At 36.5% G+C, this 23,829-nt stretch overlaps 4 protein-coding genes across 9 annotated transcripts; all 4 read right to left on the reverse strand.

Moving 5' to 3' along the window:
- Window positions 1–1,390: 1,390 nt before the first annotated feature.
- Window positions 1,391–3,983, reverse strand: LOC147297351 (uncharacterized). Of its 2 annotated transcripts, none has more exons than XM_086228702.1 (4): window positions 3,829–3,983; window positions 3,557–3,659; window positions 1,894–2,050; window positions 1,391–1,715 (listed from the first exon to the last, which is right to left on the reverse strand). In XM_086228702.1, the coding sequence occupies exons 1-4, from the start codon at window positions 3,898–3,900 to the stop codon at window positions 1,652–1,654; spliced, it is 396 nt and encodes a 131-aa protein (XP_086084828.1). In that variant the 5' UTR covers window positions 3,901–3,983; the 3' UTR covers window positions 1,391–1,651. The 2 variants fall into 2 exon arrangements, with proteins under 2 accessions (XP_086084828.1, XP_086084827.1); XM_086228701.1 differs by having other exon boundaries at window positions 1,894–2,077.
- Window positions 3,984–7,005: 3,022 nt separating this feature from the next.
- Window positions 7,006–10,840, reverse strand: LOC147297352 (uncharacterized). Of its 4 annotated transcripts, none has more exons than XM_086230076.1 (4): window positions 10,779–10,840; window positions 10,573–10,642; window positions 8,699–9,025; window positions 7,006–7,660 (listed from the first exon to the last, which is right to left on the reverse strand). In XM_086230076.1, exons 3-4 carry the CDS (start codon window positions 9,023–9,025, stop codon window positions 7,064–7,066), a joined length of 924 nt encoding a protein of 307 aa, XP_086086202.1. In that variant the 5' UTR covers window positions 10,573–10,642; window positions 10,779–10,840; the 3' UTR covers window positions 7,006–7,063. The 4 variants fall into 4 exon arrangements, with proteins under 4 accessions (XP_086086202.1, XP_086086201.1, XP_086086199.1 ...); XM_086230075.1 differs by having other exon boundaries at window positions 8,699–9,038; XM_086230073.1 differs by having other exon boundaries at window positions 8,699–9,468; window positions 10,779–10,838.
- A 2,314-nt stretch (window positions 10,841–13,154) lies between these two features.
- Window positions 13,155–15,905, reverse strand: LOC147297353 (uncharacterized). Of its 2 annotated transcripts, none has more exons than XM_086228789.1 (4): window positions 15,593–15,905; window positions 15,321–15,423; window positions 13,658–13,814; window positions 13,155–13,479 (listed from the first exon to the last, which is right to left on the reverse strand). In XM_086228789.1, the coding sequence occupies exons 1-4, from the start codon at window positions 15,839–15,841 to the stop codon at window positions 13,416–13,418; spliced, it is 573 nt and encodes a 190-aa protein (XP_086084915.1). In that variant the 5' UTR covers window positions 15,842–15,905; the 3' UTR covers window positions 13,155–13,415. The 2 variants fall into 2 exon arrangements, with proteins under 2 accessions (XP_086084915.1, XP_086084914.1); XM_086228788.1 differs by having other exon boundaries at window positions 13,658–13,841; window positions 15,593–15,747.
- A 331-nt stretch (window positions 15,906–16,236) lies between these two features.
- On the reverse strand, window positions 16,237–23,400 carry LOC147297354 (putative phospholipid-transporting ATPase 4). Its single transcript, XM_086232332.1, has 11 exons — window positions 22,987–23,400; window positions 21,265–22,718; window positions 21,060–21,170; window positions 20,635–20,911; window positions 20,353–20,441; window positions 20,152–20,236; window positions 19,560–19,769; window positions 19,255–19,380; window positions 17,376–17,474; window positions 17,090–17,281; window positions 16,237–16,941 (listed from the first exon to the last, which is right to left on the reverse strand). Exons 1-11 carry the CDS (start codon window positions 23,398–23,400, stop codon window positions 16,237–16,239), a joined length of 3,762 nt encoding a protein of 1,253 aa, XP_086088458.1.
- Between the last annotated feature and the right edge of the window lie 429 nt (window positions 23,401–23,829).

Below are 23,829 nucleotides of genomic sequence, written 5' to 3' on the forward strand. Positions count from 1 at the left end.
GAAAATACTTTTCTATGATGGGTGTATACATTGTATTTGCATTCATAGTGGGCGGCTCGAAAGCTACGGTCTAGCGCTCCCTTGTAGACTGAAGGTGCCAAGTGTCAATCCTACGGTGCACGTGCAATAGATACGATAAATTAATACGTCAAAGCAGAGCATGTGAATATAGGATGAGAAGAAAAAGAAAATATGGGTAGTGAATAGTGAGTGACTGGTAAGGGGGACAAGTCGGACTATCTTTAATCATTAATTTGGGCCTTAATCATACTTTATGTACTGCACTTTAATATTATGCTCTTTCTTTGGAGGTTACAAATACAAAGCATGGGAGAGATATCTTGGTAATGGCATGATGAGTTTGACTTTGGACAAATTTCTGTTGCTCAGTGGACCTATTCTGCTTTCAAAAGGAAATTCCACAATAGAGGCTCTGCAGACTCTCTGATCCAGTTTATCAAGCAAAGTATATATATATTTGGTCAATATTGTTTTAGGAACATATATTAGTTAAGAACAATATAAAGTAATGTTAGATCGTATTGATGATTATATCTCTCACATAAATGTGACCCACATGTATAGACAAATATAGATCATATTTTTGACCGAGATATTAATCAGCAATGGAAGGCAAATGGGGTTTATGAGAAATTAATATATATGGTGTGTTGCTGCCTACGGTGAAAGAAGATTGGACATGTGTTACTGGTGGAAGAAATTTGTACAACATAGGGGCCCCAAAGAAGCTTTATTGCCATGCGGTGCTTAGAACAAACAAACAAACAAAGCAAGCAAGCATGGCCAACAAGAAAATCATGCTCTTGTCACCAAGGCATGAGATGGAGTGGAGAAATGACTAAACACATCTTGAAAAAGCTGTTTTGATTCAAGTTACTGGCTTCAAACATCACCTCCTTCTTTTGTCCCCTAGGAACCCCATGAGCTACCTCCATCATGGGGTTTCAGTTCATTAAGCCATGCACCACAAAAGGTTAATTGGATTGGACTCACATGGACCAACATGGACTGTCTCATACAATTCAAGCCACACACACACATAATAGGAGGGATGATAAGCACTGCACCTTGGGGATCAACAAATGCAGTGCTCACTTTCCGGCAGACCCTAAGTTATTGGCTTCAACCATGATCTACTCTTTTGTCCACTAGGAATCCCATGAGCCCCATCATGGGGTTTCATTTCATCAAGCCATGCAGCACAAAAGGTCTCCCATACTCTACACGCGCACACACCAGACATACACAGAAAAGGTGAGGGATAAGAGCCGAGGACCCCATAAAGATTCAAGACTTAATTAAAAAAAAAAAAAAAATCTATCTCAAGTTTGATATTTAATTCTTAAAAAAAAATTTGTGGGAAGAAGCTATAGGACTAAAGTTGTAATGTAACATTGACATAGATATTTCAAAAATTACAAATCACAATTCCAAGGAATTTCAACCTTTTGGCCTTCACACACACAACATAACCAAAAATGATGAATGCCACCTATGAATGATCTGCTTGAGTACAACTGTACATTTGCAACCTATTTCCAAGAGGCTGGGTTTAGTAGTGCACTGGAATCTTCAGACTCAGTCTCAAACATGCGACTGTTCCTCTCTACCTTTGCAATGCCTGCTAATTTCATGAGTTGCTGGTTTCAATTCTCTGTTTCTTCTTATTTAGTGTTGTTTCTTTGTGTAGTCCCCTGGTACAGAAAATACGTTACTAAAGGAAACTTATGGAACACCAAGGTTGTCCAAGGGGGTTGGCCAGCTAAGAAACAATATCAGTTCACTCTAAGAGGAGAAGAAAATTCAGGGTCACCATAAGCATATTTCACAACCCAAAATAAAGCAACATTGAGCCTTGCAGCCTCAACTAACCTTTTCGTTGGTCCCTTTTTCAAATCAATACCAATACATGCCTGTATCTCTTCAATACTCATAATATCACCAAGGTTACATTTTAATAGATTGCAACTTTCCATAAATGCAGCAGATTTGGACAAGCGCGGATCAAGTGACAAATCCTTAACCTTATCTGAGATGCATTCCATCAGAACGAACGCTACATAAATCCTCAGGGAAGAAATACAAGTCAGAAGATTCTAAGCAGCCAAATATAGAAAATCAAATAAAGAGTTCCAAAAGTAGACTAGCTATTTAGTAACTTCAAATTTAATAAATGCACAACAGGTGTAACATTAAGTAGCATCCATTCAGGTAGGATCGTAGGACGTAGGAATACCAACAGCGTTGGTTTGTTTGGGACAGTGAGGCCCTGCCAAATCCCAAACTGGGAAAAATTAGCATATTTGAGCTTGGTTTTCATCAATCAACCCTCAAAGGGGGTTGATCTGAACAATTAGCATATTTGAGCATGGTTTTCATGAATGAAACCTCAATGGGCTTGCTCTTCACTTGGTTGTAGAACGGGTCTTACAAGATTGTGTCTGTAATTGTAAACATGAAACCAAGCCTTAGTGCAAGGCAATTATGATATTTAGTGAACAGACCTTTTGCATGAGAGAAGCCTGAGGAGAAACCACCAGGATTTACTATAACTATGAAGTTAACAAACAAGTGAGTATAAAAAGCATATTTGTCCCTCTCATTCTTCTTAAGCTGTTTGTAGACAACCTAAATGCAGCGAATTGGACAATGCATAATAAAGTTAGAATCATCTTGTTAAATTAATGCACCATTTTCATGTCCTGAAGACCAGGCCTCCATGGAAAAGCATATGAGTGATGAGTCGAAGAAATTATACATGTGCGCTACACTTTAAATGATCACTACTATACAAATGATGAGCAAAAGTCGTCTCCCTGAATCTAATAACTTTACTGTGAATAAATACTGATCTTATCACAACCTCCCACGTAAGTAATTAGGATTTCATTAAATGTCATCATTTAGCTTTCATTATTGAATAGGCAAAGCAATCTCTACATATGCAGAGATTTATGATTATTAAGTGTATGACACACATAGTAAATACTTCACATGCTAATTGGAAGTTGGAGCGTAAGTTGCTAGAGTATGCTAATCAGGAAGATGAACAAAGTTTGGCACTTATACAGAATGTAATACAATAGGGTTTTGCTTATTCACAGCTTATAAGCAATCTTAATTCAAAGTTAGAACAGGATATGCTAATTCTAAGTGAAAATCTTCATTGCCTCATCTTGCCCCAAAAAGCTTCTCCAAATTGCTTAATAAATTGTATAACTCAAAATGTGCCAAATAGGCGAAGAAATTTAACAAAAATAATAATTATCCCTCTATACAGTATACACCCAATATAAACAGCCAAAAATACTCTAAACCTTTAATTTGGTTCTAAAACCAACCATAAATCCTTAACACATAAATCTTCAATAATTTGTTTTAAGAAATAAAAAAATTCAACCCAAAAGTAACAAAACAAATAAAGCTAGCATTGTATCAACAAAAACTAAGTTGGGTTTCTTATTAAGCAGATAGAAGGGTATGTAACCTTTGAAAAAAGTGGACAAATAAGAGAATGAGAGACGTACGTACATACCAAGAGCTCGAAGCGTCTTGAGGTCAAATTTGTTAGCCAGTTCTTCATACCCAACCATTCTTGCACGTTGAAGGACAAGTTTTTTCAAGCTAATCAGCATATCCTGCCATATAATTTGTGTTTTCTTTCAATTTGCGGCATCAATAAGCTTAAAAGCTCTGGTTTTTAACCTCAAGAAGTCTACTTTTATGTGGAATTTGATTCGACCCATCACAAACAACAAACTAAAGTACCAAATTAACTTGCTTTAATGGTGAAAGTAAAATGCTTACAAGCTCAGACTCGGAGAGGGAACAGAGCCAACTCACATCTTCAACCCTGTTCTGCCCTAAAATCGCTTCCATTGATTTTGCTTTCTGGCTCCACAGGGCAAACGTGGGAGTTGGGACATAGACGATGGGATTTCTTCGGTTTTTCCCCGCCGGAGATGGTAATGAACCGGAACATGGGCTTTTTGGGGAATTGAAAGGCCCAAGGCTCAAAAGAAACAGGCCTGGGCCTAGCCGCACTAACAACATCATCTGCTAAATATACCCCCCCAAATTGCTTTTAGCCTTTTACAATCTTAGAGATCATGATACAAATTTCCTTAATACAAAAAATAAAAATAAATAAAACATCCTTAAAGAGAAGTGTATGGTTTTGTCTAAATAAAATATAAGAGAGAACTGTATGGGAATGTGGTATGAGAGGAAATCACAAAGAAAGGGTTTAATGTTAAGTTTATTCAGAACAGAAGGAACTCAATGTAGGAAGCCAAACTTGCCGTTTTGCTAACTTGTTAGAACATACAGTTATAGGTGGATAACTGAGGATTGTATATAAACAAAGCTTACAAATTAATGAGTAAAGAATAAATTACATGAGTAATTAGCCTTTTAAGATAATTGACAAGAAAGCATGCACTACATAGTACTTATGATACTGGGCTGCTTGTCAGTGATTTATATATTGGGCTGTTTGTCACTGATCTATATATCAACTGTTTCTTTTGGTACAAGTTCTCTTTCAGAAAACGAATTCTTGCATCAACTCTAGCAGAAAACCCAACCTGGGTCCTCTTCATGGAGTTGTTCTGTTCCCTCTTCCACACTTGATTGTCATCACCAATATCTTTCCTGCAATACTTCATTTCCTGAATCACATGATCGTCCAAGGGATAGAATGACCGTTGGATCACGATGTGGATGAAGTAGGGAAGCAGAGAAACAACCACAACAAGCAATGTGACAATCCAGTACATGGGTGCAGGGCCAAGAGCCTCAACCAAAACCCCAAACCCTCTTTGTGAGTATGCTGGAGGGAGTGCACCATAGACCAGCAAGAAGACATACCAGCACATGATGCTGCCCCATATGAAGGGTGTGTTTGGTAATACTGTGAAAATAATTAGCTGTGAATTAAAGCTGCTGTGAAGTATAACTAACTGTGAAACAAAGTAGTTTAGTGTTTGGTAAATTGTGTTTTCAAAAGTGCTGTGAAGTAAAAGTAGCTGTGAAGCAAAGCAATACTGTTTGGTAAATTTTCATGTAAAAGTGCTTTGGATGTTTATAATGACTAAAATTGACATGTTATAGTTGAAAATATTTTTTACTCATTTGTTTGGCAAAAAAAAAGTGTTTTTTGCTTGTTTTTCAATTTTTTTTTACAAATTAATAGTTTTTCATTTTACATGTTAATATGTATGAGGTCTAAACTGACACACGTCTCTCATTTGTTTGATATTTGAAAACATAACTATATAATATTATCTAACAAAAAACTATAACTAACATTCGACATCTTTTTCAACGTAAAATAAGAATTAAAAATATTGGCAATAATAACAAATACATATTAAAACGTCTAAATGGATGCACGAATTAAACTTGTAGCAATGTTATTTCTCAGTTGCTCCATCTCTTGTGCTCCCGAACCCTGGGTAATATGATAATCCTCAATTTGATCTGCCTCCTCACTTACGATGTCATTTGGGTCATCCTCACTTTCATTAAAATGTATATCACGGTTGGCATGCCTTCGTATGTAGTTATGAAGTGCCATAGTTGCAATGACAATTTTAACTTGCTTCGTGAACGAGTAATTGGGCATGTCCCTTAAAATCTTCCACCTTCTTTTCCATACTCCAAAAGTACGCTCAATGACACTCCTAAGGGAAGAGTGCGCGTGGTTAAATATCTCTCTAGAACCTCTTGGTTGGCTACCCCTGCGGAAATCTGGAAGATGATATCGTTCACCCTTATATGGTCCCAAATACCCAATCATTTGTGGATACCCAGCATCCACAAGATAATATTTACCTGTCAAATACATTATATGTTTAATTATACTATAATTTTAAACTATAAAATTGAAAGTTCAACATTATAATATTGAAAGTATAATATTACCATTTGGAGGTTTAGGAAAGTTTAAAGCATCATTTTGTAAAACTGACATGAATACTCTTGTATCATGTGCAGTGCCTTCCCAACCTGCACATGCAAATATGAATTGCATGTCAAAATTACATGCAGCCATTATGTTTTGAGTCGGTATCCCTTTCCTGCCAATGTATGGTACTTGATCTTGAGGAGGTATCGAGGCATGTACATGTACACCATCAATAGCACCAATACAATCCTACAAATGATGCAAAGATAAACTTCTCAATACATGTAACTTAATTAACAATAATTAATTAACAAGAAAAATCATAAATAATTAATTAACAAGAAAAATCATAAATTACTAGATCAAATTATTACCTTAAAATGAGGCATATATCTAGGATCTCTCAATATTTCTTTAGGGGTACCGTTAAACTCATCTTCCAAAGGTTTGATGATATCTATTGCCATAAGACATACACAATCAAGTAAGACACTAAAATATCTACTTACGGTCTCACCGGAATGTTGAAACCGTTCTTGAATTAACCTATTTCCTACCCCATGTCCTAAAGTGTGCAAAAACATTCCCAACATCTCAGCAGCACTCATTCTCCTTGAACCTTTCAACCCATAATGAGTTTCCAAATCAGTACACAATTTAGAAAACACATATTTATCCATTCTAAACATATCATGACACCGACGTTCATTCCCATCTAAAAGCTCCCTCAACCAAATATTTCCTGTTTGGGAAGAAACCATACAAGGAACTTTATGAATATATTTTTCATAATAATATTCAATAGTGCGAACACAAAGACATATAGCTTGGTTAAACTCCTCCTCATCTTCCAAAGTGTCCATATTCTAATAAAATAACCTGCAAATTTAAGATTTATTTATCATCAATCCATATTTCCATCATGAACAATAGGAACCAAAAACAAAAAAAAAACAACTAAACATATAATACTAATCAAGTTTCAACCATATACTAATATCCAAATAATAGTCAAACAAATTGTAATAATCCAAGTTCCAAACATATACTAATATCCAAATAAAAATCAAACAAACTGCAATCAACCAAGTTTCAAACAACATAATATAAATAAGTTTCATAATAGACATGCAACTAGTTAGCATATTTTTTCATCATATAATTAAGCCACTGAAGCTTGATGTCTGGATCTTCAATAGTAGTGAACATCTCTCTCCTCTCTTGACTCATAAATAACTCAGTCGCATAGAGCCACAAACTGCTCCCGGCCTCTGCCCCAGGTAAAGATGAGACTACCTTCATCACTTCAGGAATACTACTAGCTTGTGAGGTTGCATGCATTACTGAAGTAGCAGTACTCCTAGTTTCAATTGCATCAACCATTCGATCAATTTGTTGCGACAATTTCGCAGCACCTCCTACTTTTCCCCTTCTTGTAAAAGTTCCTTTGTCTTTCTTCTCTTCAGTTGCTTTTCTTTTTCCCTTCCCTGAAGAACTTTCAGTAACTTGTGTGGTTTCCATTGTGTGAGTAGTATCATCGGAGTCACCACTACCTTCGAGTGCAATATCATCACCATTCGATGCTTCTTGATTTTCAGACGGAAGTACACCAGATGAGGGTGCCCAAGCATGCTGGCCAGTGGCCACAGTGTTCATAAACATCCTATCAAGCTTCTGCTCCATATCAGGACTAATGCCATTTTTACGAAATTGTGCATACTTCTTGTTTTTCTGCATAGCAAAGAGATAAAGTCATGATTATATAGCTAAAAGACAATAAAGTCAAAGAAAGCATGAAGTTTGACATAAGATTTCAATTGCGGATGGAGAGTGTTAAAGAAAGAGCAACGGCTGGGTTTAAATGAGACAGTCAGATTTTTGGCTGGAAAGTGATTATGTTTCTTTCATTCTCTGTGCTGGAGTTCTACAAGGACATGTGCAAGGCATGATATGGGATATAACAATCATATAATGCTGGCACTCCTTTAAATTCAATCTGTTTCAAGGGATAAGCCTTATTAAATGAGGCATTGGCTGTTAGTGATGCTAGCTAGCTAGCTGCAGTTGGGTAGCAGCGTGCAACTGTCATGTCAAAATTTGAGTTTAATTCTGATGTCATCAAGTAATCCTAATTAAATGCCATTTCTTGGTTTGAAATGTGGACAAGTTAAGGAAAGATTCTCATTTATATTGCTGCACTTAATTAGACCAATTTTTTTCTAATCTAATCTAAGGAAATAGTGGAATTGCTGCACTTAGTTGCAACAACAACCTATCAGCCCAACCTAGCTATCAGCCCCCCTGTTTAAATCTTTGAAGCCATGATAGGACATGAGAAAAAATGGTTAGGGATCATGATAGAAAAAAACCCAAATCATATATGACAAGTATATTACATGTCTGTGTTTAAGTGGCAATCATCCATTCCTAATCCTTGTCACTTGAGGTTTCTTCATATGCTACCTTTATTCAAATAACTAACGATGGAGACTCTGTTTTGTCCTATGTCTATTTCAGTTGTTCTCATCCAATTTTGTTGGAGATTGACCCTTCTTTGGGAGGCTCAATCAAAGCAGTAATTATGCCAAAAGCTGTCATGTACCAATTATAAGTAAAGAAGTCATGATTAAACATTTTATTGAGTCTAAATGCATCATTATAAGTAATAGTAATCAATCCCAAATCAAAGAAAGCAGTGGTATGTACTGAAGTCAATTGACAAATTCATGATTATATAGCAAAAAGATAATAAATGAAAAATTTACACACCTGAATTTTACTCTGCCACCAATCGTTAGAAGCATCAACAGTACCAAGTTTGGGATTCCACCCCAAACCAGTTTCCTTCCCTTTTAATTCTTTCCAATATTTCCATTGTTCTTTAAGTACATCCCACTTATTTTTCAATTGCGATTTAGATAATTCTTGTCCTGTCTCTTTAGCAAAATTGATCCTCAAACTTTCCCATCCTTCCTTTTCAAAGTGAGTAGTAGGACGGCGTCCTGCCTCGACCTCCTTGATACAAAGGTCACAAAATATAGGTATATTATGCTCATTCCATACAGCCTTAACTCCTGAGTCATTCTTCTTTCCCATCTGTATATAAGTACTTGGTTCCATAACCAAAAGATAGCCAAAAGATAGCCAAAAGATAGTCATTCTTCTTTCCCATCAGTTTCCATTTTTCCATAACCAAAAGATAGCCAAAAATAAACCAAACTGATCATGGAAGTGACTCAAGAAAAACTGACTTTTATATCAACTGATCATGTAAAAACTGACTTTTACACATGTTCTTTATTCACTAATGTTTCTTCATTTGTGTTTCTAGTGAAGTTTACATAAAAGCATCTTCAAAAGGGCAGCCATTTTCCATTAGGGAGGTCAAGGCTTCATATATTGGTCAGCTTGTGAAGATATCAGGTATTGTGACGCGGTGTTCAGATGTTAAGCCATTGATGCAGGTTGCTGTGTATACGTGTGAAGAATGTGGTTTTGAGATTTATCAGGTAATAAGGGGCAAGCTTAGCTCAGATATCCTGAAATGAATCTCCTCAAATAAGAAGAGATTTTCCATGATAAATTTTTGTCCTATTTCCACCATAAACCAATATAATATTTTCCATTCAATTGCCAGGAAGTCATAATAAAGTGGGATTTAGAACTAGCTACAACACCAAACATATTCAGCATATTTTCTTACATTTCTTTTACCCTTCGGAATATTTTCTTTTAATGCCATTGGGTCTATACTTGGGTCTAGTTTCTTTAAAGCCACTTTTTTTATTCATTAATTGTTTTGTGCCTAACAGGAAGTAACTGCTCGAGTCTTTATGCCCCTGTTTGAGTGCCCATCCAGGCGCTGTTTTACAAATAGAACAAAGGGGAATCTCATTCTTCAACTCAGGGCATCAAAATTTTTGAAGTTTCAGGAGGTTTATATTTTATCCTATTTCATTCTTGAATTATACTATACCAAGGAGGACATCTGAATCTTTTGACAGTTTTACTATCTGCTTATGTGACATACATCTACATCAACTTGATTACTATAATCACCACAACACTGCCCATGCAGCCACTTTCACTAACATACATAAGAGATAATATTCACATAGAGGAGTCTGAAACAAACTAGGAGCAAAAATGGTGTAAAAAGTAAAACATGAATAAGTAAAATCCATTGTCTATGGGGTATCAATTGTCTTTCTCCGACATAATTTCAAACACTTAAACTGCAAACAAGCCACAAGCTAGCAAAGCCTCAAATTCAATAAACCTTTCACTCAATTCAATTACTCATCAATCATTTCTACACCAAATGAAAAGAAAACAAAAAATAAGATATGGGTTTTTTTTTTGGGAGGATTGTCAAACACTGCCATTCTCAGACATAATACTGCAAACAAACTACAACAAAGCAAAGCCTCAAATTTAATAACACTTTCTACATCTCAAACTAAACCCCATAAATCATCAATTCGCACAAAACCCATATGCACCAGAAAGATTCTTAATCATCCAATGCAACAGCAGCTGCTTATTAACACAAACACACTGCACTCACTATTGTAATGCAAGCACTAATTCAAAAAAACAAGATATGGGGTTTTTTTTTTTGGGAGGATTGATTGAATTTGTACCTGACTTTCTTGAGCAGGATGGCCTTAAGCTTGCGTGCTAGGTCTTGGGATATCAGCAAGCACTAATTAACTAAGATGAAATTCCCAAACAGAAATCAAAATTCAAACAACAAGCCTGGCCTCACTCACAGATATAAAAAATTTAGGAACCCTAAATCAAAAATTTAGGAAATTTTGACAGAGAGAGAGAAACATAGAGCACTAACCTATGGAGACGACGACAACAGACGATGGAGACGACGACAACAGACGATGGAGACGACGAGAAGAAAATGGCGATTGAAGGCTTTCAAGTTGCAGAGACTGTGAGAGAGAACGGTGGAGAAGACAATCGTGAAAATGTGAGGTATAACATGTAATTTTTCTAACATGATCGAGGGTATAATAGGAAATGTAAATATTTCATTAAATGACCGGTTTTTTGTAACTCACAGCTGCTTTTAAAAGCAGGGGAGGACCTGCTTTGCATAGTTATGGTCACTCACCTCCAACTTTCATACAAAGCAACTTAATTAATATTTACCAAACACCAATTAGCTGCTTTAATTGTGTGTCACCTCACAATTGTTGAAAGAACTTTTTTAATCAGTTCAGACATCCCATGTTTAGCGATCACATGGTGGGAATATTTTTAATTAGAAGATAACATCATTGAGAGTGAGTCTTCTCCCTTGATGCTTAAGCAAATCTTTTGCGTCTAATAATGCCCATTATCCACTAATTAAAAGTGATTTAGGGACCATTTGTTTATTTAATCAAACCGACATGCACCAGAATACAAATAATCTTTCAAGGTTGACAGATGCGATTAGATTCCATATGCATGCATGTCTTCTCTTGTAGACTTATACTTTTCTAATTAAATATCATCTATTCTTCTCATTTGACAAGCATTGGGTAAATTATTTTTTCTTATTTTCTCCTTCATATAATTCCAAATCGTTGTGAAACAAATTTGGTGTATTGAGTAATGCTCGGTGTATTACTTTTGTTGAGTTAATCACAAATTAATATGAATATACTACATTTGTTGCGTTAATCACAAGTAATATAGATGAGATTTGCGTGCAATTTATAAATTACATATTTATAAGAAATGTGTTATGAATAATTTTATTAAAATGTATTTGTCTGTATCGAATTTTTCTTTAAAATAAATGAGAGTTGACGAATAAATACGAAATATGGGTAAGAAAATACTTTTCTATGATGGGTGTATACATTGTATTTGCATTCATAGTGGGCGGCTCGAAAGCTACGGTCTAGCGCTCCCTTGTAGACTGAAGGTGCCAAGTGTCAATCCTACGGTGCACGTGCAATAGATACGATAAATTAATACGTCAAAGCAGAGCATGTGAATATAGGATGAGAAGAAAAAGAAAATATGGGTAGTGAATAGTGAGTGACTGGTAAGGGGGACAAGTCGGACTATCTTTAATCATTAATTTGGGCCTTAATCATACTTTATGTACTGCACTTTAATATTATGCTCTTTCTTTGGAGGTTACAAATACAAAGCATGGGAGAGATATCTTGGTAATGGCATGATGAGTTTGACTTTGGACAAATTTCTGTTGCTCAGTGGACCTATTCTGCTTTCAAAAGGAAATTCCACAATAGAGGCTCTGCAGACTCTCTGATCCAGTTTATCAAGCAAAGTATATATATATTTGGTCAATATTGTTTTAGGAACATATATTAGTTAAGAACAATATAAAGTAATGTTAGATCGTATTGATGATTATATCTCTCACATAAATGTGACCCACATGTATAGACAAATATAGATCATATTTTTGACCGAGATATTAATCAGCAATGGAAGGCAAATGGGGTTTATGAGAAATTAATATATATGGTGTGTTGCTGCCTACGGTGAAAGAAGATTGGACATGTGTTACTGGTGGAAGAAATTTGTACAACATAGGGGCCCCAAAGAAGCTTTATTGCCATGCGGTGCTTAGAACAAACAAACAAACAAAGCAAGCAAGCATGGCCAACAAGAAAATCATGCTCTTGTCACCAAGGCATGAGATGGAGTGGAGAAATGACTAAACACATCTTGAAAAAGCTGTTTTGATTCAAGTTACTGGCTTCAAACATCACCTCCTTCTTTTGTCCCCTAGGAACCCCATGAGCTACCTCCATCATGGGGTTTCAGTTCATTAAGCCATGCACCACAAAAGGTTAATTGGATTGGACTCACATGGACCAACATGGACTGTCTCATACAATTCAAGCCACACACACACATAATAGGAGGGATGATAAGCACTGCACCTTGGGGATCAACAAATGCAGTGCTCACTTTCCGGCAGACCCTAAGTTATTGGCTTCAACCATGATCTACTCTTTTGTCCACTAGGAATCCCATGAGCCCCATCATGGGGTTTCATTTCATCAAGCCATGCAGCACAAAAGGTCTCCCATACTCTACACGCGCACACACCAGACATACACAGAAAAGGTGAGGGATAAGAGCCGAGGACCCCATAAAGATTCAAGACTTAATTAAAAAAAAAAAAAAAATCTATCTCAAGTTTGATATTTAATTCTTAAAAAAAAATTTGTGGGAAGAAGCTATAGGACTAAAGTTGTAATGTAACATTGACATAGATATTTCAAAAATTACAAATCACAATTCCAAGGAATTTCAACCTTTTGGCCTTCACACACACAACATAACCAAAAATGATGAATGCCACCTATGAATGATCTGCTTGAGTACAACTGTACATTTGCAACCTATTTCCAAGAGGCTGGGTTTAGTAGTGCACTGGAATCTTCAGACTCAGTCTCAAACATGCGACTGTTCCTCTCTACCTTTGCAATGCCTGCTAATTTCATGAGTTGCTGGTTTCAATTCTCTGTTTCTTCTTATTTAGTGTTGTTTCTTTGTGTAGTCCCCTGGTACAGAAAATACGTTACTAAAGGAAACTTATGGAACACCAAGGTTGTCCAAGGGGGTTGGCCAGCTAAGAAACAATATCAGTTCACTCTAAGAGGAGAAGAAAATTCAGGGTCACCATAAGCATATTTCACAACCCAAAATAAAGCAACATTGAGCCTTGCAGCCTCAACTAACCTTTTCGTTGGTCCCTTTTTCAAATCAATACCAATACATGCCTGTATCTCTTCAATACTCATAATATCACCAAGGTTACATTTTAATAGATTGCAACTTTCCATAAATGCAGCAGATTTGGACAAGCGCGGATCAAGTGACAAATCCTTAACCTTATCTGAGATGCATTCCATCAGAACGAACGCTACATAAATCCTCAGGGAAGAAATACAAGTCAGAAGATTCTAAGCAGCCAAATATAGAAAATCAAATAAAGAGTTCCAAAAGTAGACTAGCTATTTAGTAACTTCAAATTTAATAAATGCACAACAGGTGTAACATTAAGTAGCATCCATTCAGGTAGGATCGTAGGACGTAGGAATACCAACAGCGTTGGTTTGTTTGGGACAGTGAGGCCCTGCCAAATCCCAAACTGGGAAAAATTAGCATATTTGAGCTTGGTTTTCATCAATCAACCCTCAAAGGGGGTTGATCTGAACAATTAGCATATTTGAGCATGGTTTTCATGAATGAAACCTCAATGGGCTTGCTCTTCACTTGGTTGTAGAACGGGTCTTACAAGATTGTGTCTGTAATTGTAAACATGAAACCAAGCCTTAGTGCAAGGCAATTATGATATTTAGTGAACAGACCTTTTGCATGAGAGAAGCCTGAGGAGAAACCACCAGGATTTACTATAACTATGAAGTTAACAAACAAGTGAGTATAAAAAGCATATTTGTCCCTCTCATTCTTCTTAAGCTGTTTGTAGACAACCTAAATGCAGCGAATTGGACAATGCATAATAAAGTTAGAATCATCTTGTTAAATTAATGCACCATTTTCATGTCCTGAAGACCAGGCCTCCATGGAAAAGCATATGAGTGATGAGTCGAAGAAATTATACATGTGCGCTACACTTTAAATGATCACTACTATACAAATGATGAGCAAAAGTCGTCTCCCTGAATCTAATAACTTTACTGTGAATAAATACTGATCTTATCACAACCTCCCACGTAAGTAATTAGGATTTCATTAAATGTCATCATTTAGCTTTCATTATTGAATAGGCAAAGCAATCTCTACATATGCAGAGATTTATGATTATTAAGTGTATGACACACATAGTAAATACTTCACATGCTAATTGGAAGTTGGAGCGTAAGTTGCTAGAGTATGCTAATCAGGAAGATGAACAAAGTTTGGCACTTATACAGAATGTAATACAATAGGGTTTTGCTTATTCACAGCTTATAAGCAATCTTAATTCAAAGTTAGAACAGGATATGCTAATTCTAAGTGAAAATCTTCATTGCCTCATCTTGCCCCAAAAAGCTTCTCCAAATTGCTTAATAAATTGTATAACTCAAAATGTGCCAAATAGGCGAAGAAATTTAACAAAAATAATAATTATCCCTCTATACAGTATACACCCAATATAAACAGCCAAAAATACTCTAAACCTTTAATTTGGTTCTAAAACCAACCATAAATCCTTAACACATAAATCTTCAATAATTTGTTTTAAGAAATAAAAAAATTCAACCCAAAAGTAACAAAACAAATAAAGCTAGCATTGTATCAACAAAAACTAAGTTGGGTTTCTTATTAAGCAGATAGAAGGGTATGTAACCTTTGAAAAAAGTGGACAAATAAGAGAATGAGAGACGTACGTACATACCAAGAGCTCGAAGCGTCTTGAGGTCAAATTTGTTAGCCAGTTCTTCATACCCAACCATTCTTGCACGTTGAAGGACAAGTTTTTTCAAGCTAATCAGCATATCCTGCCATATAATTTGTGTTTTCTTTCAATTTGCGGCATCAATAAGCTTAAAAGCTCTGGTTTTTAACCTCAAGAAGTCTACTTTTATGTGGAATTTGATTCGACCCATCACAAACAACAAACTAAAGTACCAAATTAACTTGCTTTAATGGTGAAAGTAAAATGCTTACAAGCTCAGACTCGGAGAGGGAACAGAGCCAACTCACATCTTCAACCCTGTTCTGCCCTAAAATCGCTTCCATTGATTTTGCTTTCTGGCTCCACAGGGCAAACGTGGGAGTTGGGACATAGACGATGGGATTTCTTCGGTTTTTCCCCGCCGGAGATGGTAATGAACCGGAACATGGGCTTTTTGGGGAATTGAAAGGCCCAAGGCTCAAAAGAAACAGGCCTGGGCCTAGCCGCACTAACAACATCATCTGCTAAATATACCCCCCCAAATTGCTTTTAGCCTTTTACAATCTTAGAGATCATGATACAAATTTCCTTAATACAAAAAATAAAAATAAATAAAACATCCTTAAAGAGAAGTGTATGGTTTTGTCTAAATAAAATATAAGAGAGAACTGTATGGGAATGTGGTATGAGAGGAAATCACAAAGAAAGGGTTTAATGTTAAGTTTATTCAGAACAGAAGGAACTCAATGTAGGAAGCCAAACTTGCCGTTTTGCTAACTTGTTAGAACATACAGTTATAGGTGGATAACTGAGGATTGTATATAAACAAAGCTTACAAATTAATGAGTAAAGAATAAATTACATGAGTAATTAGCCTTTTAAGATAATTGACAAGAAAGCATGCACTACATAGTACTTATGATACTGGGCTGCTTGTCAGTGATTTATATATTGGGCTGTTTGTCACTGATCTATATATCAACTGTTTCTTTTGGTACAAGTTCTCTTTCAGAAAACGAATTCTTGCATCAACTCTAGCAGAAAACCCAACCTGGGTCCTCTTCATGGAGTTGTTCTGTTCCCTCTTCCACACTTGATTGTCATCACCAATATCTTTCCTGCAATACTTCATTTCCTGAATCACATGATCGTCCAAGGGATAGAATGACCGTTGGATCACGATGTGGATGAAGTAGGGAAGCAGAGAAACAACCACAACAAGCAATGTGACAATCCAGTACATGGGTGCAGGGCCAAGAGCCTCAACCAAAACCCCAAACCCTCTTTGTGAGTATGCTGGAGGGAGTGCACCATAGACCAGCAAGAAGACATACCAGCACATGATGCTGCCCCATATGAAGAGGTGTTGGATCCAAGTGAAGTGGTTGATGATGAGGGCAATCTGGCAATTGACGGTCCAGATTATGCAGGTGTATGTCATCGCTCCAAGGTGTGTGATGTCTGCAACATCACCAGCTTTTTGGAATGCTGTGGAGGAGAGAGTGTATATGTTGGCAAGGAAGATGACTAGGGAAGCAACTACACCGTTTAGTATCCAACCAATGATGCGGCCCCAAGTGAAATATATGTTCTTTTGGCCTTGTTGATAAAGAGCTGGGAACTGTTCCATTTAAAGAAAAGAAAAATATATGTAAATTTAGAAACCACTCCACCTCAAAAGTTTAAGCTGTTAAGAAACAGGTCAAAAATGAATATCAAGCTAACACTGTTTAGTAGAAAAAGGGGTGATTTTTGTCTAATTTGTTTACCTGGAGGCACACTTCTGATGAAACATCCTGCTCAAGGACTCCCAATGAAATAACAGGCAAAGATGTCAAAATCACATTAAATAGTGCCATATACCAGTCATCATATAGGACCTCCCCTGAGAAACGTGTGTATAATTCATAGTAGAACAGTGTGAGGCCAAATGCAATGTTCTTGTACACAAAGTAGAGAATCTGGATAGAGGAAAGGGTTTCAGTCTAGCAGCAGAATTCAAGACTACCATATAAAGCTGTGGTCTATCAATTAAAATTTGATGGAAAAATCTACCATTTTTGAAATCCTCTTGTAACACCAGTGCCCATGAACTATAAGTAATCTCCCCAAGAATCTGAACTGAGGCAGTGAGATGTCACTGGCCATGACTGCCTGCAAGTGGTGTTCCAGGAAAATGTTGTAAATGCCAGTTTCAGAAATGAGGACTTGATGAACATAAGCATCTTTGAATCAACTGATAAGTCCATAAATATACTCATTTATGTACTCTTTTTACTTAGGTTTTGTAGAAGAATTAGATTTAAAAAGGGCTTATTACTTCACTTTTCTGATTTTCAGCTTTTCTGCGCTCATAGAAGGTTTTTAAGGGAAAATCAACTTTTCAGAGGAATTTTAGCGCAAGGCCAATTGGAAATGAAACCTAACACCTTGAAGTTCAATCTGTGATTTTTCTAGAATTTATTACCGAGCCAATTGGTACAGTTTTACAAGTAAAGTTAGCCCACGTGCAGACAGGACAGTTTCGTACATGTTACGTGAATATGAAGAAACGGAAGCCTTCCCGAATTTTTCAAGTTACGTTCCATATATGGTTGGAAAGATAAGACATTTATCTTTCTAAAATATATTTTTACTGATTTTTCTAGAAGGCCGAAGATCCCCAAATCGTGTGACAATTGGGCTGAGCTGTATTTCCCTATGGAGTTAGGAATTGTGATCTTTACTTTCCTATTTGGATTCCTTGTTTACCAAGACTTCTTGGACGACTTTTCAGTCAATTTGAGGGTTTAGGACTTTGATTTAAGTCATATAAAAAGCCAGCCAAGGCCCTATACCAGGGGATTGACGTCCTAAGGAGAGCAACGACCAGAGGAGAAAGCTGCCAACGAGTTCTTTCTTTTCCTTTCTTCTTTGAATTTTCAGTTCTTATGTATTTATTTTTGAGTTCATCCAAGAACATGAGTAACTAATTTCTTGTTTGTTAGGCTTAATCTTGAAGCCCTAAACATGATTTCAATTCTATAAACAACTTTGAATGGATTTTTCAGTTTCTACAAGCGTGATGATTTCGGTTTCTCTATATTATGTGAATTCTGATATTTTGATTCTTTGAGTAGCTAACTTTGAAGCATGTATCGGAATTAAATTGTTTTAGAACATATGTCAATTGCCATATTGAATGTGCTCTTGTTTGCAACGAATAATTGGGTTAAGAACTAGTTATGAGAAATCGATTCTTGAATTCCTAATAACAAATGCCATGTTTTAGGGTTTTTGTGACACTCATATTCTCTTTGATCTTAATGGATTTTTGATTGTTAATTTGAGTAGATGCCATACTGGATTTCAATTAAGAATACACGTATTGATGTAAATGCCATACACCTTACATACACTTAAGAGAGAATCATACAACTAGAGTCAAATGCCATGATCTTGTTGTGAGTGTCGTCATCATATGCTTGCTAGAAATTGATTATCTATTGTTGTTTATGGATTGATTGATTGTTTGGAGGTGGATAGTGAGTCCTAGCTATTGTTCTTGATTGATTTTAAACCAATTTCTCTTAAACTCTAATTTAAATTTTGTTTTGTTTTCTTTTCCTTGTTTTGTTTTATTTACAAAATTAAATCAAAACCCCTTTGGTGTTGGCGTGTGTGTGGAAGTCCTTGTGATTTCAATCTTTATTTTGTTTTCGTGTTTAATTGTGTTCTAGTTTTCTTTGTGTGACATTGATAAACATCTCTTTAGATTACAATCTCTGTGGGAATGACCCTTGCTTGCTTACTATACTATCATTTGATTTGTGCACTTGCAAGGTTTTAATATTGTTGTTAAAAATTACCAACATCAACCCTAAAGCAAACTCAAGATGAACAAAGAAGTGGTTGCCACCAGCAATATAAGTCAAAGATCATTTCTGAAGCTTACCTGCATTCCTTCCATGCCACTGATTCCTACTCCAATATCAGCCTCTTGAATCATGCCAACATCATTTGCCCCATCTCCAATTGCCAAGGTTGTCCTGCCTGTATGTTCCCTTACCAATCGAGTAATCTGCGAAAATGTAAGATGGATTTCAGGACACTAGTAGGTATTTTGAAATGAAAAGATGGAATCAGCTTGTTTTTCTGAACATTATGATTACAGAAGTTGGTAAGATGATAAAATTCACTGCAGCTTATAAAAGAAGCCTTCTGTTTGCCTAACTCCTAAAATGAAGATGATAGACCTACCAAAGCCTTCTGTTTTGGAGAGACCCTGCAGCATATAACACAAGCACAATTAACAGCCAAAGATAAGAACTGGTCCTTCACATCACTCCTCAGAGCAATTTCAAGAGCTTTTCCATCTACTACCAAGGCCAGGGGTGCATCTTTACTGCCTTCTTCAGAATTCACTTTGTGAAAACTTTCAAGTTGGTTTAAAATGTCTTCTTTCATATCCTGGAAACTAGAAAAAACAAAATATGTGATTACCAACTCAACCTTTATTAAAGTTGGACATTTCAAAAAATTGAAAACTTACTATAGTCTCCTTAAAACTCAAAGTCAATTTAATCCCATAACACATCTAAGTTAAAATGTTAAGTGTCTCAGAAACAAGTTCAAAAGGCCACTGCAAAATAGATTTTACTTGTGTGCCAGTTAGTTGCTGGGATGCATGCATGTGAAAGGAAACAAGAATCCTGGCAATCATACAAGTCCCTGGGGTTGGGACGATGATTGGAAGATTCCAAATATCTTTTCCTTTATTAACTTAGCTATGAGATGGCCAAATATACATAAAAGCTTTCTAAAATCATTGCTCTCTGAAGTGAATTTCCACCTTCAGTTGGTTACTAGTTGCACTTTCTTTGCCCAGACTTAGATGAAATTGTTTCATATCCTGCCGAAGTAAGCTGCAAGCGAATCTGCCAATAAGAAGGGGGGTAAAAAGAAAAAGGATTACATTTTAGCTTCCATCAATATATTTTGGAAGATGTATGAATTCAAAGTATACCAAGTACATGATTTTCACAAGACTTACCCAATATTTATTGCAGTTTCCTTCTTGTCACCAGTGAGCAGCCATATTTTGATCCCTGCTTGTGCTAGTTTATCTATGCATTCTGGAACCTGATATGTATGTACATAAAGGAGAAGGTATCACTATGAGAAAGAGCCTGTGAACATACAAATGCCATACATGTCCATCTTATATACCCCTCACATCATGTTTTATGTCCTGGTTATCTACTTTAAAACCACAAACTTGAACAGATATGTGCTCTTATTCATACACGAAAACAGCGAGAGACAGATAACTAACCCCTTTCTGTAACTTGTCTTCAACAGCAGCAACCCCTAATAAAATTAAATCCTTTTCAATCATTTCAGATGCTTTCTCTAGTACTTCTTCTCTTTCAGGACCTATTGTGGTCTTAGCCTGGGTAAATATTGAGTTCCATTGTTCATACTCAACAGCATCAAGCATCCGATAAGCAAATGCAAGAGTGCGGAATCCATCTTCTGCGTAATTAGAAAGGTGTACAGTTGTTGCCTGTTGGTATGACCTACCATTTTCTGCAAGTCTGTCGAAGATAATGCTGAAAACCAAAATTCATATGAGATACAAATAAGTTAGGTAGGATTGAGATTTTACAACTTAGAATTAAAGGACTAATACTTGGAAGTTTAAGAGACCTTTATCAAGAAAGGAGATCAATAGATGAATTATTAAAGAGGATGACATACTTATCTGCACCTTTGCAGAGGAGAAAGATTTGACCATCTTCATTGCTTACTATAACAGACATTCTCTTCCGAGCACTACAGAACTCTAAAAGGTTTAAAAGTTTGTACTTCCTGAAAATAACCTTCATATCATGTTTGGCCATTATTTCAAACAGAACTTAAAAGGAAGTACTCTTAACCAGAAAAATAAAACTATGGGATTTACCTCTCAACCTCCTCTCCAGAGGAAGGATCAAACTCCTTAAGAAACATAATGGACTGACTTCTTCGACAAAATTGAAATCCAAATTCTTGTGCAGCAATTAGAAAAGATACTTCTTCTGGTGACTCTGCCTCATACTTTAGCTGATGAATTTGATCATCCTCAACTGGTATGCCTGTGTGACACAGAGCCATGACTCTGAAAAACATTGTTACATCAAATAAGTTGGACCTATACATCCACTTTTTGTTCATAAGTCTATCATCCCTAAAGTTGAAACCCTTGATGGCAGATTCTTCTTCCACAGAAGAGAATCTTGAGTTTTCTGCACTCGAATTCTGAGTATGTTTTAGTCCACCCAGAACAGCTTTTTCAGTGCTAATGTCAGCCACTGAGAACTCAAATTTTTTAAAGCTTTGGCTTGCTGTTTCAAATTCATCCATACTAAAACCATATGACTCAAAATCAACATTCATTCGTTGAGATGCTGCATGATCGATTTTATTTATATTACCCCCATATGAAACTCCAGCAAAAGAGCATTTCCTAAATTCCATCTGGTTACATGTCAAAGTTCCTGTTTTATCTGACAGAATCATCCCTACCTGACCAAGTTCTTCATTCAAATTTGATGTTCGGGTTTGAACTGACTTGCGCGTAACTTCATCATACAATTCTATGTCCTTGTTAATCAGCATGGCTTGCAAAACTTTGACAACCTCAATAGAGACATAGAGAGAAATGGGGATCAAGTAACCATACAAAATAAGAGCCCTTATGAATTGTAGGAAACCAGATACCTCCGGCTTTGATGGTTTAAAGAATAGATCATTATGTTGCAGAGAAAGATACCAATGCTTAACCATCTCAAATTTCAGAAACAGTGCAAATCCAGAAGAAGTGAACAGTGAAATCAAAAGTAGCATTGAGAAAAGAAGGTAGATGACAAGATCCATCTTTCTTTCAATCCGACTACGCTTGGATGGTGATCTTGTCGAATTCCTTACAGCTTTTGTATCAGGCCCACTGAAGACCACAACTCCATAAATGTAATCAGTGTTTCGAAGTTTTGAATCTCTTAGAAGCAGTGTGGCAGGACACAAGGGATGTGATGCATTTTTCAACTCTAAATTCCCCACAAAGGTGTAAAGATGAGGGTTTGGGTCCTCACAGCGGATTGTGGCCTTGAATTCACTGAATGCTTGATCATTAGCCAACCTAAGTGTGGCTTCTGAGCATCTTTTCACCTTCAGATTCGTTTCTCCATCGAGGTTCATGGTCTCTACATAACATATGCCATCCTCATAGCTGGAAGATAGCAAGAGGAGATCACTTGGAAAATATTCATTCTTGTTCACTTTAACAACATCTCCTACAGAAAGTCCTTGCCATGATTTTTCAATGAATGTGCCGTCTCCAACATGAGCCTTTACAGTTCTTGAGTTTACATTCAAATCCTTGAAGACAAAACAAAATTGTTTCAATAATATTATAAAGAGACACGAAAGCACAGAAATCTAAATAATTGCACTGCAAAAACACATACTTGGAATTTTAGTGTCACAAGTAAACAAATATAGCCCTTGCAAATTTAAGAAATGGAAAAATGATATGTTCCTAGCAAAGTAGAACAGGAAAGCCAAAGGGGTTCTTGATCATAAGCCAAAGGAGGAGAATATAAATAGCAAATTATCTGGAAAAATCTACTCTATTTTCTTGTGTTACCTGCAAGAATCTGTGCCAATCCTCCACTGCCTCTTTAATCATGCTAACCCCCACTACAAAGACCAAAGGAGCAATCAAACTTGTTGAAGTAAAAGGAGCCAAAGAAGTGATGGACAACACTGCTGCTAGAAGAAAATAGAGATTGGCAACTCTCCGGAACTGCTCGAAAAGTGCTTTTGGAAGAAAGGTCACAATGTTGTACTTGGTTGTGGACACATGGTTGTTGGGGTACTTGTAAGGCTTAGCCTTGTGCAGCTGAGGCTCGTTGCAGAAAACCACCCTTGAAAACCCTGGCTGACCAAGGAGCTGTTGGCCAGGATCACCATCAGCAGGGGAGGGTCTGAAGCATGCATAGGAATACAGTTTGCTCCATCTTATCTTCCTCTTTGTTCTTCTTCCAGATGATCCTGGCATTTCAATCAGTATGCGAATTTGAATTTGAATTTGAGCTTCACTTTTTCACACTTGCAGATTAATCTCTCCTTAACTAGAACAAAATGTGACTAAAACTGAAATTTCTGTCAATCCCATTTAACTCATCGGCCAGACTTTGAGCACAGAACTAGTCCTGCTGGTTCTAACAACAGCCTTCATAGGAAACATCAAATCCAAAATAAACAATGACACAAGAATTGTCTTTTTCTGTACTGTGTTTGATCTATAAGCTTCCAAAAGCTGAGATTTGCAGTCTCCTGGATCAACCAAGCAGGCCTGCCTTACATTAGCCGTACTTCACACAAACAACAAGTCCTGTCTGTTTGCTTAAGAAATGTCACCCTTCTTTACATCTTTGAGATATCCGAATCCCCATTATTATAAAACACCAAATGAAGTTGGTCAACA

This window comes from Dryas octopetala, chromosome 1 (assembly GCF_963921425.1).
Source record: "Dryas octopetala chromosome 1, drDryOcto1.1, whole genome shotgun sequence".
Taxonomy (NCBI): domain Eukaryota; kingdom Viridiplantae; phylum Streptophyta; class Magnoliopsida; order Rosales; family Rosaceae; genus Dryas; species Dryas octopetala.